The sequence below is a fragment of the Rhagoletis pomonella genome, unplaced genomic scaffold (genome assembly GCF_013731165.1).
Source record: "Rhagoletis pomonella isolate Grant_MI unplaced genomic scaffold, Rhpom_1.0 Rhpom_scaffold_04793, whole genome shotgun sequence".
Classification (NCBI taxonomy): Eukaryota; Metazoa; Arthropoda; class Insecta; order Diptera; family Tephritidae; genus Rhagoletis; species Rhagoletis pomonella.
The window spans coordinates 1-14,408 of NW_023463341.1; the positions used below are offsets into that span (position 1 = coordinate 1).

General features: G+C 36.7%; 4 protein-coding genes across 4 annotated transcripts; 1 reads left to right on the forward strand and 3 right to left on the reverse strand.

Annotated features, from left to right (window-relative positions):
• Window positions 1–2,122: 2,122 nt before the first annotated feature.
• Window positions 2,123–5,289, forward strand: LOC118754862 (calpain-C-like). The gene is made up of 2 exons (XM_036489734.1): window positions 2,123–3,330; window positions 3,463–5,289. The coding sequence occupies exons 1-2, from the start codon at window positions 2,606–2,608 to the stop codon at window positions 4,775–4,777; spliced, it is 2,040 nt and encodes a 679-aa protein (XP_036345627.1). The 5' UTR covers window positions 2,123–2,605; the 3' UTR covers window positions 4,778–5,289.
• A 22-nt stretch (window positions 5,290–5,311) lies between these two features.
• On the reverse strand, window positions 5,312–7,094 carry LOC118754863 (protein screw-like; the record flags this gene model as incomplete). Its single annotated transcript, XM_036489735.1, is given in 3 exon segments — window positions 5,312–6,431; window positions 6,496–6,674; window positions 6,744–7,094. Coding segments are annotated over 3 exon segments (1,290 nt in total). The 3' UTR covers window positions 5,312–5,484.
• A 264-nt stretch (window positions 7,095–7,358) lies between these two features.
• LOC118754865 (cell cycle checkpoint protein RAD1-like) lies at window positions 7,359–9,218 on the reverse strand. The gene is made up of 3 exons (XM_036489736.1): window positions 8,973–9,218; window positions 8,308–8,919; window positions 7,359–8,248 (listed from the first exon to the last, which is right to left on the reverse strand). The coding sequence occupies exons 2-3, from the start codon at window positions 8,455–8,457 to the stop codon at window positions 7,532–7,534; spliced, it is 867 nt and encodes a 288-aa protein (XP_036345629.1). The 5' UTR covers window positions 8,458–8,919; window positions 8,973–9,218; the 3' UTR covers window positions 7,359–7,531.
• Window positions 9,219–11,392: 2,174 nt separating this feature from the next.
• Window positions 11,393–14,313, reverse strand: LOC118754861 (tyrosine-protein kinase receptor Tie-1-like; the record flags this gene model as incomplete). The annotated part of the gene is made up of 2 exons (XM_036489733.1): window positions 11,393–11,743; window positions 14,208–14,313. Coding segments are annotated over 2 exons (457 nt in total), but the record flags the coding sequence as incomplete, so codon positions are not given.
• Window positions 14,314–14,408: the final 95 nt, after the last annotated feature.

Below are 14,408 nucleotides of genomic sequence, written 5' to 3' on the forward strand. Positions count from 1 at the left end.
ATTTCGGGTCTTTGGGTCCAAATGGGTGACCCGATCTACAAAAAAATTACATAGGTACACATGTAGTCAAGGATCTAAACATTATTCTAAAACAACACTTTAAAATTTCTGAGCACTAATTTATTAGTAAATTTGGTTTGGAATATGCACGTTTTGGATGTCGTGGCTGGAGTTAACATTTTCCTGTTGAACTGCGCTCTTATTAATGTGTGTGGTATCAAGTGCCCCGCCACCAGGGTTGCCACTTTGGTAAATTGTTACCAAAATTGGTAGAAAAAATTTGGGTTGGTAAAAAGGTAAATTTTTTCTCATTTAGGTAGATTTTTGATGAACTTTCCGTTCCCGATTTATTGTTCGTAGTTATCTTTAAATATATTATAAATTTCTTTGCATTACATACGTATAAATGTATATCTATATAAGGCGAACATATCGCGCTCCATTCAAAACTAATTTTACTGTAATCCCGAGGAACTTTTGATTGCCCAAATATTTTATATGATTATTTAAATATATAGAAAAAATTTACAGGTATGTAATTACGCACCATGATTGTTCGCAACAAGAATTAAATCAACGCCATTTTTTATCAATGGAAAAAAATAAAAAAAATCAATGAGAATTTTAAGCAGCACATTTTTGGCTATACTCAAATAGTATTTGCTTTAAAACTCCATACCTCAAATTGTTCTAAAAATTCTGAGTAAAAAATTCGAAATTTAGACCAAAATTTTTGGAATTTTTCTATATGTTGTATATAGTTTGAATCCTCGATTTTTATGGATTTAGTTAAAGCAGCAAACAATTTTTACTCGAAAAATATTGCGAATATTAAAAAAAATCACTTTTTTGAGTCACTGTATTTGTCTATAATAACTCGAGTTGAAGTTTTTTCAAATAATAAAGTTTCATTGTTGCCTCTAGTTTCATCACTTCCGCTTTTGGTTGAAGGAAACTGAGAATATGCCAATAATACGACCCAAATACCTTATAATTAGTTAAATAAAACGTTCTTAAGATCAATTTTAATTCTTATTGAAATAACTAAAAATAAAAACTATAGTTTTAATTAAAATAAATAAAAAAATAATAAAACTATAGTTTTTATTAAAATAATTATAAAACAGTTATTGGTAGATATTTCCCACGTTTGGTAGATTTTTTTCAAGTCGATGGTAAATATTTTTTTTCGTCAGTGGCAACCCTGCCCGCCACCCGTCTCTAAGTGCTCATTTACACATGGCGATTTTTGTTGCCGCAACTCGACGTTTGTAGGAGAGAGCGTGACGAGGAATGGAGAGGGGCACCGAATTGCTCGTGCTCGGGCAACACGCTTTGTGCTCTCGTTCGTCTGTGTAAATTGAGTTAGCGATTCACAGCTGACAACAACAATTGCATACACAAAAATCGTCGTGTGTAAATGAAATGAGCAACACCAACAGGGAATGTGAAAAATCGCGTCGACAAAAGTTTCCGTGTATAAACGCAGTCTAATCACCGTCTAACACAAAAACAGTGGGCAATAACTAAAGAGCGAAACAAACCACACCAACAGCTTGTCAAGCATACTTCAAACCTACTTTTCCCGTTTCGCCATACATCATACAAACAAGGCTCGTTCATGCGGATAATTTTAATTTTCTTCCGGTGAAAATTTGCAAATGATGCCATCCATACCAAACACAAGCGGTTTGATCAAATTTCAACAGGACGGTCAAAAATAAAAAAAATTCAATTTTTGTTCAATTTCCCTCAAACAGCTTGTCAAACCCTAAAGCACCCCCTATACACCACACAACATGTTTGAGCTAAAGGGAATTTTCGCTATGTTTGACAAGACGCTTGTGCGGTGTTTTTCGCTCTTTAACATTACCAATACATGATTTTACAGTCCACATTAAAATAAAATAATAAACAAATTCGTAACCGAGACATATGCCAGTTAAAGTTTTTACTTTATGGGAACATTTAAACAATAAATTTTTTATAAAAATGTTTGCATAAAACTGCCCTTGAAGACTTCTTCTACTATATTGCAAATGCAACCCTGCGTATTTTTACCAGTTCCTCCTTTCTCTACCATTCTCAATTTCAGCCAGCATGGTGTAGTTGTATTTTGTGTTTATTTGCAGTTTACGTTTTAGCCAATTGCGCAGGCGCACATTTTGCCCAATATTTTACACCAGTTTGTTTTCTTTTCCTCTTCCATGTTTCTGCTTTAATTTTTTTGTTTCAACTTTCACTTTGTTGTCGAATCCGCCGTGTGTGCACATTTGATATCGACTTGATTGTGGAATTCAATCAAACAAGGTCAACGGAAAAGAACTCCAAAAATAAGGCGTACGCGTTAAGAATATTAGAATTCTTACCAATTTTGTAGCGGCTAGTCCATAAACTATTTATTAAAAGTTGATGTGTGGATCTGCAAGAAGCCAAGTGTTTGCTAACAGGGAGTATTAAAATTAAATGTGCTTGTTGTTGCACTACCTCCAATTGGATTTATAGGAGCACACAATAATCAGCAACAAGTGGTCGCGGTGGCACTTCGTAGTATTTGTTAATTACATGAAATCAACAGGTGTTTGTGAAATTGTAACACATCACAATGACCTCACGATATGAGCGTATCAAAGCTGAGTGTGTCGCGCGCAAAGTCCTGTGGGAGGACCCAGATTTCGCAGCTGTGCAATCGTCAGTTTTCTATTACCAAACTCCACCATTCACTTTCCAATGGCGCCGCATTGCAGAGTTCGCCGATGCACAGCAGGCGTGCTTTGTAAATGAAGGTGAGAACTTTGACGTCATTCCTGGAAAAATGGGCGATCGTTGGTTGGTGTCATGCCTGGGCGTGTTGCATTCACTACGCAATCTATTCTACCGCGTGGTGCCTGCAGATCAAAGTCTAGACAAAGCAAACGGCGTTTTTCGCTTTCGATTATGGTGGTGCGGCGAGTGGGTGGAAGTGCTTGTGGACGATCGTCTGCCCACAATAAATGGTCGTCTCGCATTTTTGCAGCCACAAGCCTCACATTGTTATTGGGCTTCACTGCTGGAAAAGGCTATTGCCAAATTGCATGGATCTTATGAAGCACTAAAATATGGCACACGTTCCGATGGTCTCAGTGATCTGCTTGGTGGTGTAGTCGAGTGCATTCCCCTTAAAACGGGCACCAATGCTACAGATATGCTGAGACCGCAGCAACTAAAATCCCATCTGGAAACCACCTGCATTGTTACTTGCATTGTTGCTGCTGGCGGCGCTGCTGCTGGACAGCACAAAAATACATCTGAGCGACTAGCGAATGGCATTACGTTCAATGTCAACTACAGGTGAGTGAGCGAGTGCGTAGGCAGACTTGTATTGCCGTACTAATACGTATCGTACAATTTAGTGCACACCAATAGAATTGCTAAAACCGTTTCTTGAAATCATTGATATATATTTGTTTTTGTTTTGGGCAGACTTTCGTCTCTGGACAAAGTGGAAACGCTGTTGGGAGATGCAGTGCAGTTGGTGCGTTTGAAAGATCCACTTTCCTGCAACGCTTTCGATAACAATGCTACATTTGAAGGCGACTGGTCAGCAATGTCTCCATCGTGGGAGCGTGTTTCGGTGCAAGAACGTGACCGCCTCTTTGGCCAACTCGACGTTGGTGAATTCTGGATGTCTTTCCTTGAATTCACACAGACGTACACCAGCCTCGAATGCATCTATCTTGACGCCGATACAGCCAAAGACGAGCTCACATTACAAGATCGACCAAAGCGTTGGCAAATGAAAATGTTCCAGGGCCAATGGAAGCGTGGTGTCACAGCAGGTGGTTGCCGAAATCATGAATCATTTCACATAAATCCACAACTGCTGTTGAATATTCAAGAAAAGCAGGAAATTGTGGTGGCTTTAAACCAACACACAGCTGTTGAACCAAAAGTCATAGGATTTTCAATGTACAAATTAAGTGGTGCAGCGAATGGCGGCAAGGGAAAGTTCAGCGAATGCCTGCCCAAAGAGTTCTTCAAAACCCAGGTTAGCTTCCTGAACTCCGATTACGGCAACACACGGCACGTCAGCTATCGCTGTCAGCTGGAAGTAGGCCAATATGTGCTCATGCCAACCACATACGAGCCTGGCGAAGAGTCTAGCTTCACTGTACGCTTCTTGGGTACTGCTCCTTTGCGTCTATCGCTGCTTGAAACACAAACCATGATGCTACTCGACCCCTTCCCAGCACTCAAGAACGAAGTTGAAACAACTAAAATCAAAAATGTATGCCAATATGAGCCAGTGTTCATGCAGCTGGCAGACGAGAATAAAACAATCAACTGTTTTGAACTACACGAACTGCTGGAGGCGTGTTTGCCCAACGATTATATCAAAGGTTGTGCCAACATCGATATCTGTCGTCAGGTGATTGCATTGCAAGACAAGACTGGCACCGGTCGAATCAACTTCCTGCAATTCAAAACGTTTATGGTAAATTTGAAATCATGGCAAGGTGTATTTAAAATTTACACAAAGGAAAAGGCGGGTGTTTTACGTGCCGAAAGATTGCGTGATGCGCTCTATGATGTCGGATTCCAGTTAAGCACCGAGATTATGAACTGTCTGATGCAACGCTATATTCGGAAAGATGGCACTTTGCGATTAAGTGATTTCGCCTCGGCAGTGCTGCATTTGACTGCCGCATTCGACTACTTTCAACGCAAGGACCATAATCAAGATAATGTTATCGAAATTGAAATGTCCGATTGGATAAAGTGTGTGCTAAGATGCTAACTGATTTGGGGAAAGAAAAAGTCGTCGTTACTAGTTCGTATTTTATGTTACAAACTTTTCTGCGCTAGTGCCTTTTTGAGCTTAGTTCAATTTTAAAGTGCAATTCTTATTCTTAGGTCTATAAAATTGTTATAGTTATTGAATGATTTTACTCTTGGAACTCATAAACCTACAAGAACTTAAAACAATTCGAATATTCGAAAGGCAGTATATGTACATATGTTCACAGCTGATGATGAAACGGTTGATACTTTTAGATTTGAAGAACTAGTGAAATTTTCTGGATATGTTGATAAAATTCTCATGATTTCTAGACTGCAGAACTTAAATGAAAACAATCGTATATCGGAAGAAGTCACGAAATTAAATTATTTAATTGTTTTGCCTGAGTTTTCCAAATTATGTATATATTAGCAGTTCTACGAAGTTTAGGAGCTTGTTTCAATTTATACTTTGAGTATTCTTACCCCAAGGACAATCAGACCAAGCAAATTGTTGTTAATTCATTTATATATGTTTGCACACACGCACATACTTAAATTTCATCTTTAGAACATATTTTTAAGCAAGACAAAATCTCATTTTGTTCATTGTAAAAATTTACAATATTAAATATATACATATATATCTATGTAAGCATTTGTACATTGCAGTTGTAAGCTTCATCCACATTATTTTAAATTAATATAATTTTATATTTCCCATCTTCAACGGCATCCACATTCCTTGGCGACAATTTGCGAGAAACGCATCAAATTTACGCTATCCTCATTAACGGAGTAGAGTATTGATATAGAGGCCAGCTTAATCGGCACACAACATGGTTTGGGTAGATTTGGTCGCTTCAGATGCATCAATGTCTGTACAATTGCATGATTAGTAGCATTATTCATGGGCGTACCCAAGGGGAAGTTGCATTCACCCAAGCAAAAGTAAGCTTCGAAAGTCTTTGGAGCAATAACGGATTTCTCCATGCCCAAATATTTAAAATCCAATGTAAAATTGCGGCGCTCACAAGCTTTTGGTTGCTCGTAGATTGCCTCCGGATGTGTAAAACGCGACAATGCTGGCGGCGGTTTATGTCCAAAGGCGTCAACATGACGCTCACGACGTTTATGTTGTTTTGTGGAACGCTTTTTCATTTTCGTCATCAAATCGGGACCATTGAAGTAACCAATTATGAAGGGCTGCAAACCAAGGCTATCAGATTGCGTATGCGCTGGTACTAATCCCACATCAGCCGCTGCCAATTGTTGTAATTTAAAAGCTGATGTGGATGCAGCTGCTCCCACAAGCGGCGAATGCATTGTGACGCCAACAAGTACTTCATTGCCATAGAGCGTTTGCTGCAGTGTACGAAAATGTAGCCAGTTGTTGAATAAATGGGTTACATTCAATTCCAGCCAACCTCTGAAGTCAGTGCTAGCGTTTATAGAGGCAACGACGAGCAAATATTGACCAACTGGCTGGTACAGAGAAATGGTAAAGTTACGTTGTTGCGACGCCAACGCACTCATGCCGTGCCTGCCTACTTGGGGATCTTGATATAAACGTACTGCTGCGTGAATTAACTCCAAATCGGATGGTATATCGTTTAAATTAAAATTGAGTAGCATATCACCGGAGAGTGCCGAATTTGTTGTGAAAGGTGTGGCTGTAGGAAAACGAGAAGGTAAATCAGTTTGGAAAAAATAAATTTGCAACAAAGATACACTTACGTCTACTAGCAAATGTGATTATGTTGTTGCTGAGTTCTATCTCTCTACGATCAAAAGCTGTTATAAAGTTTTCATCAGCAACTGCACGTCGGTGTCTCGTCTGTTGCTCGACTTCGGGCGAATCTCCTTCATCACTTATTTCTTTGTAAACCTCAAGCAAAAATTTTGTGGCTGAATTACTGTAATTTGGAAAGTAAATTATAATTAAATGTACATCAAATAACCACGAAATTTTCCTAACAACTCACCTCAGCGATGGCTGCCTTTTCAGTCGTGCACTAGCCGGACTTAAACCTAATAAATCCGCCAGTTGTATCATTTCCTCATCTGAATGGCCACTCTGCGCAATTACGAATGATCGCCAGCACAAAAATATTAACATCATACAAAAACTAAACACTTGGTGAAACATATTTTTAAAATATGTTTTGTTATTACTGCACTTCGAAAACAAATGAACCTTCTGTAAAGGACTTCTGCTTATATACCGAAATTGTTAAATGATGGCAGGTAAAAGCAACTCTTCAAACGTGATTTACGCTCGTTATAATAATAACAGGTAGCAAATGAGTTTGTATAACATGCGAAGTTTTAAAAAATATCATCTTTTAATCGTGGCTTATGCCGAATTTCCACTAGCCATTAAAATGACAGTGTATGCCATTTAAAAAAAATGCCATGAGAAAATGAACTATATGACTATTTCTTTAATGTAATGACACGATTTTTTTTAACGCCCGACTTTGTCATTTGCCATTTTTGCCATTTAATGCCGAGTGGAAATCCAACATTATTCGGGAAAAATTACTAAAAACGTTCGTAACATTTTTAATTATCTTGCTATTTTCAATAACTTTTTAGCATGTTCTATAATCCAACGAAACAATTTAAAAAAAAATGAATAGAGTTAAAATTAAATTAGTACAAATATAATTAACAATTATTTGCATGAGTAATAGCTTTAACCTAGAACGGGTTTAAATAAAAACATTTATTTCACTACATTGGATACCTTAAAGAAGCAGCGCGAAGGAACTCAAATATCTGCTAGTGGCATTATATAAAACTGTACGTACACCTCCGCCTGTTCTTCGGATTGCATCATGAAATGCATTTCCAATAAACCGCTTGAGTCTGTTTTTATTGCTACCTTAGTAGCGGCCGCCAACGCTTTATGCGTCAGACGTATCTCAGTATTACGATAACATGCCGATGTAGTCTCCCGACAATTGAATAACATCATCATATCACTAGTTTTGGCTACTTCAACAAACGTCTCGGTTTTCACCACACCTAATGTTTCGATTTTAAAATGTGGTTGTCGTGGCGATAAAGTAATTCTCAACTCGTCTGCTGCTTTATTTAACTCTTGAAAGAGATGCGCTAACGACGGGCCCCTCACAAAGACGACATTCAAACTAGAACTGTTCTCGTCAAGATTGTAATCGATTACATCATCAACGTTGGTTGTTTTGATGGAGCATTCTGCAGAAATATCAGCTTCGTCGTTGGGTCGCAGCACTAGCACAAGTGGTGCTCCATGACCTTTGTAGAACATTTTTAAGCTGCAAGGAACGCCAGCAAAGAGACCCAAACACTCGGATATGATATTCATGTTTATGCCAAAAGTCACCATATCTACAACGTGAAATTCAGCAAAGCACGAAGCGGTCATATACAAATTGGCTTGTACACATTGGCCTTCTTCTACTGTGACACGTACGCCGTCTTCACTAATTTGGAATTTTCCATTCTGTTCGAGAAAATATTGCATATACTGCATTTGTAATTCAAGTACATTTGGATACTTACATTTTCAAAATTCAATGATTTAATGCCTGTATAGAAAGTCTTGATCTGATCCAAACGTGCCACGAATTTAAAATTCGAGTACTGCCGTTGTGTTAACATCCTTATATTCTTTAAGATGCCTTTCTCATAAAGAGTTTTTGAATGTTGCATTCGATTATTGTCAATCCGTGCTATCTTCTGCGTGTATCTCTATAAAACTGCTATGCATTCGTTCTTGTAGACTCTTAAATTGTTGCTCAGACACTGACTCCACTTTGAAAGTTGATGGAGATGGGTGCAACAACTGTGCCAGACGCAATGCCAAAACGTGTGCACAAGTAATTATTCTTTCTAATTTTTCACTGTGAGAAGTTTGGCTCGCTGTTTGCAATTCGTCTGGTAATCCCAACACACCCACTTTGAATTGAGTACAAGTACAGTAGTTGACGCGTGGAAACAACCAAATTGAGCTCTTGCACTGTTGACGCCTTATTTGTATTTCCGCAAGCTCACTATTTTCATATGTGTATATTTGAATACTTTGCTCGTCCAAAATGCTCAAAGCTTCAACAAGAATATCTCCCAAAAGTGATTTGAGTTGCAGGAATAGGTGGTTCAGTAGTGCTTCCAAATCTATATCAATTAAAGGATGTTATTTAGGGTTTTTAGAACCGCTGGAAACCTACTTGAATCTTCATCTAAATCAGCCAAATTACGCTCGTACTCCAGCAGTGCGTCATCGACTAGTTTGGCAAGTATTCGTTTGGCTGCTCGTAAATCGTTGGATTCCAATTGCATTTGGGAACAATTTAAACCGCAAGTACTTCTTACGTTTTAGTTAACCTGGAGATATATATATAAAGAAGATTTTAAAATTTATTCACAAAAATATTTTCAAACAAATACGCGGCAAAACAAAGGAGAAGAAAAGATGACGTTTACATTTTTCCTTTGATATCTTTCGTAAACATTAGACATACAGGGTTGCAAGCACGCTAAGATTTTAAGTACAAATATCGATACTAATTCGTGATTGTAAGAAAGAAATGCTATCGATAATTAAAAAATGTTCGTACCGTCGAGAAGCCCAATAATCAGAAATTACGGTCTTTCTCAACAAACATTTAGGTTTCAGGTCAACTTGAGGTTAATTTGTTTCTCAACGGTACCTCAAATGGAGGATCTTAGCGTTCTCAACAAAAAGGGCATTTCTTTGTACGAAAATAAGACTGTTTCTCAATTTAAAAATATACTAGTTCTCAACTTGATCTCCAATTTGATTCTCCAATTGGTCTCAAACATATCATTGAATACTAAAATTTAAATAGTAAAACAACATTTACCTTTTTGACTGAAACGACTTACATAGCAGAATATAAATATAACTTTTTTATTTTATTAGTCCGTTTCTGTTATGTAGTTAATCAATATCGTATAACAATTGTGTTGTGTTGTGTTGTATTGTGTTGTGTTGTGTTGTGTTGTATTGTGTTGTGTTATCTTATGTTATTTTATGTCATGTTATGTTGTCCAAAACCACGGTGTAGTTTATTTAGTAGGCCTTGTATGCGATTATTTCGGGCTACCAATTTTTTCCGTAGTCGTAATGACAATTTCAGGTCCATTCAATAAATTTTCCAGTAAATACTTGCAGAGAGGCCGTACAAGAAAAATAGAGAGTAAAATAGAGAGGAGGAGAAAATTATCAGCTGGTAAAAACTTACAACTTAGTTATTTTCACACTTTCTGATGGTTAAGTTTCATCGCGCAATTTTCTTTTTCTTGGGAGTAATTCCAATCGTCATAAAAATCAAAAAAAAAACATATATATTAGATTTCAATTGTTCATCTATATTCTCATTTCACTAATTTTGTTTTATCAAATTATCCTCTAAACCACTTTGTTTACATTTGAATTTGAAACATAGCCATATTTTTTAACACCTGCAAATTCCTGCTAGTAAAGTTTTTACTTGCAAGAATTAGATGCGTTCCAGATGCTTCACAATTTGCAGGTTTTACAGGATTTGCTTTTTTGAGCGGATTGTTACGTCCTCTCTCTTGCAATTTTTTGGGTTATTGCATTTCCAGTAAAAACTTGCAAGTACTGGTAAAAATTCTTCAATTCTTTTTTTTTTTTGATATTGAATGGACCTATCTGATCGGCGTAAGCTACTACCCTAACGCGCCTTATTTCTGCCTCTTTTAAGCAAGCTGTCAACGGAAATTTTCCATAGTAGAGGTGAGAGCACAGCCGCTTAGGTAGTCACCCTTACTGCATCCTTTTGACATAGGAGTGTCATAAGTAGTTCTGAGTTGATGACCCGATTTCGGAAGAGATTGTTAACCAACGCTGGCAGAGAGTTGCGGAGTTCGAGTTCCTGTAGAGCACCTTGTATATCCAAGAGAACAGATAACGAATATTTTGTTAAAAAATAGACCTCGCAAGTCCAATGCCAGCTACGCTGACCCCAGTATTTTTGCGGAAAGGTGTTTCTCGTAAAACTAGGGCTAGGGCGAATGAGGGCTATTTTTTTATGAAAAAATTACATCGACATCGACGTCGACAACCATAATAGGGCCGATTATTTGTGATTCACTTACTTTTCGATGTCAAATATAAGGTTCCCAATGCAATGCTCAAGTGCAGAAGGGTCTGTTTACACTTGGCATGAGTAAACCTGGGCGAACCTTATTAAAACGAGCAGTATTTGGTATTTTAATATACATTTTGGTATCTCGATTTAAGTACTAATTATTTATTTTTTCTTCATACTTAAATACGAGTACAAGTTTTATTTTAGTTCTGTGTGATATGTGCATACATATTTATTTTAAAATGCCTTTGGTTTTATTAAATACAATACTATGTCATTATTTTGCACTTGCTTGTACCAAGATATTATAAATTACGCACATGAAACTATTCTTAGTAGACGGTAAAAATTACTTAATTTCTATTAATTACAAAAATTAATACATCATATTAAGTATTTATATATATACTTTACACACAGCTTATTCTATGCTAAATCTCCTAAGTATTTGTGTTTTTGTTTTTTTTTGTTTTTATAGTTTATTGTATACATATATACTTAGTGTAAATTTAATTACTAATAGGTGGAAAGACGTAATCATCACTCAGACTGTTAATATCAACGTAAGCCGTGCGTGGGCTTAGAGCCTTGTAGAGCTCGGCAAAAGTTGGTCGCTCCTCTGGATTTTCATCCCAACATTGCGTCATAATAGCATAGACTTGATCAGTGCAAATTTCTGGCTTTTCCAGTCGTTTACCGGACACCAAATATGGAATCAGCTCATGATTGCTGATAGTAGGATATGGCGAAGCGCCCAAGGTGCCAATTTCCCATAAAACGACACCATATGCCCAGATGTCACTTTTGTTCGAGTACACATTGTCGCGAATTGCCTCAATTGAGAGCCAGCGTAAAGGTAGCTGCGGATGAGAGATTAGTTGGAGATTATATAGTACATATGCACTTACAAACATACATATAGGGTCCGTCAAAAGTTCCGGGATGGACGATTTTCTCAGAGGGATCTGACTTCGACCTTAATTTTGAAGGTTATTTCAGCGTAAACTGTGAATATTTCGATGGGGACCCCTATTTCTGAACTCGGAATGGGAAAGAGAGTGAAATTATACGTTCAGTTATGCCCTTACATTGGGGGCGCTAGATGACTCAAGCAAGCGCATATCTGATCGTATAATTTCAAGCACTTTCCGATTCCGAGGTTGCAAATAGGGGTTCTCATTTTAAATTTCAAAGTTGACCTTGAAATAACCTTCAAATCAAGGTCAAAGTCAGATCCAAGGTCACCGCGAAATCCATCGGACCCTGTGGACCCTGTACATGCATATATACATACGTTTTTGATAATTAAATACTGAACATGTTTTGATGATGAAACTGAACATGGATTTTAAGCCATAATTTATTTGATAATTTAAAAACTGCATATACATTTTAGGTCGTTTAAAAATTGGCATAATTTTTCCTCCCTTAAAAAGAGGGGAATATTTTTTGGTCACCCAAATTTCTGATCATTTGAGAACTGAATGTAAGCTTTTTGTGATTTAAAAGGGTGGAAATATTTGTTTGTCTTCTAAATACTGCACATAAATATACCAAGTGTAAGGGCTGTGAAAAAATATTTGTATTGCAAAAACTGGCCATCATTTCTTGGTCAGTTTTAAAAGGGCACTAAAAACTTGGCAACGATTTTTTCTGGGCATAATTTTGGCCATTCAAAAATTGGACAAACATATCTGGTCATTTGATTCTCATCCGAGGCTATGTTATCCTTTTTCTTTGGAGCCTGCTTTTACGTGGCGGGTCCCAATCCCAGCGCTCAACCCATTGCTGGGTGGGGGTGGTTTCGCAACCGCATACACGTTTATATAGCGAGCCGCTTGCACCAAGGCAGACACCCGCTTGCAGCCGCTCCTACTGGTGAGCAGACGCTACACACTTCAGTGAGCCCTTAAACCAAATAAGTCGGAGTGGCCCCACCGAAGATCCCTCTCTTTCTGCCGTGACCCAAGGCTCCACTCGGATTGGTTATCTCATCTCGCACATGGGTTGCTCAGCCGGGCAAGTGTAACTGCTCAGCCGGGCAACTGTAACTGTAACTGCTGTGTAATTTTTCGGCTACTTAAAAACTGGGGATTAACTTTGAGCAATTGAGAAATGCACCTAATTTTCTTACCACTTAAGGAATGGACATAAATGATTGTAAGCTTGGATGTATGAATGTGACACAAAATATGTATGAAATCTTAGATTTATAAAACGTTGACACAAAATACGAACGGAACTGCACAAGAAAAGCATTTACCGTTCAATAGTCGTTGTCTACTTTCTATCGGCCATTTTTCAAAAACGAAAGATTATAACACTAATAGGCTTATTAAAAAAAATAAAGTAGATTTAAAGAGCTTTGTAAAATGACGTTTTCATACATTTTTTAGTTTAAAAACCTTTTTTAAAGCTACTTTATTTTTTATGTATAGGGCCATAAATCTGTTGATTCATTTTTAAAATAACTAAAAACTTATGTCTAGTTATTAAAAGACCAAAACCCTTAATTAAAAATTTACACCCAGCTCTTAAATGACAAAAAATTATACTATGTCAAACTGAATTTTTTTACAGCTTTTAAATTAACAGTTTTTATAATGCCAAACAAATTTTCTTGTTTTTTAAATGACCAAATATTTGTGCTAATCTTTTATAGGGACCTTACATGGTCAAATTGACCATGACCTTCACGCGTCAAACAACCCATCAAATTTCAGTTTTTCGTTTTGGTTGAAGTTGACGAAAAGCTTGAGAAATTTTTGTATTCATTTATTAATACTAAAATTAAGTCGTATTCATTATGTCCAATTTATGAGCTGCCAAAAATGTATGTGCAGTTTTTAAATTACCAAAAACAATATAAATTAATGAGGTGCGCTAAATTTATGTCCAATTTTTAACTTTTAAATATTTACAAATTTATACTCAGTTTTTGGATAATAGAAAATGTACATACATATGTATTTCTTGATTTTAAATGTTATATTCACGTTTTATGTAATTAAAATTTGCGTTAAGTTTAGGACTGATTTATTAACAAATTTTAAATGACCACAGATTTATGGCTAGTTTTATAACGCCAAAAACATCATAGCTAGTTTTTAAATGATTAAAAAAAGATGTGCAGATTTTTAACTAAACCAAACCAACCATTAAACCAAAAGAAAATATGTCCAGTTAATGAGCGGCGAGAAATGTACGTTTCTACAATTTTTAATCAACCGAAAAATCATGTCCAAATAATATAAAACTAAAAATTGTATGTGCAATTTTTACTTTCAAGCCTACGCGTTAGAATTTTTTCATAAAAATACATACCTTTCGAGTTTTCGTATTGGTATAAATACCATGGCGTGATAGACCGAAATCGGATATTTTCAAAGTTTTGTGATCATCTATCAGCACATTACGGGCAGCCAAATCCCTAAATGAGAGGGTTAATTAGTAAAACAAAAAACAAAAAAACAAATAATGCAGCTGAGTTAACTTCCTCACCTATGCGTGATTTGCTGTTCTTCA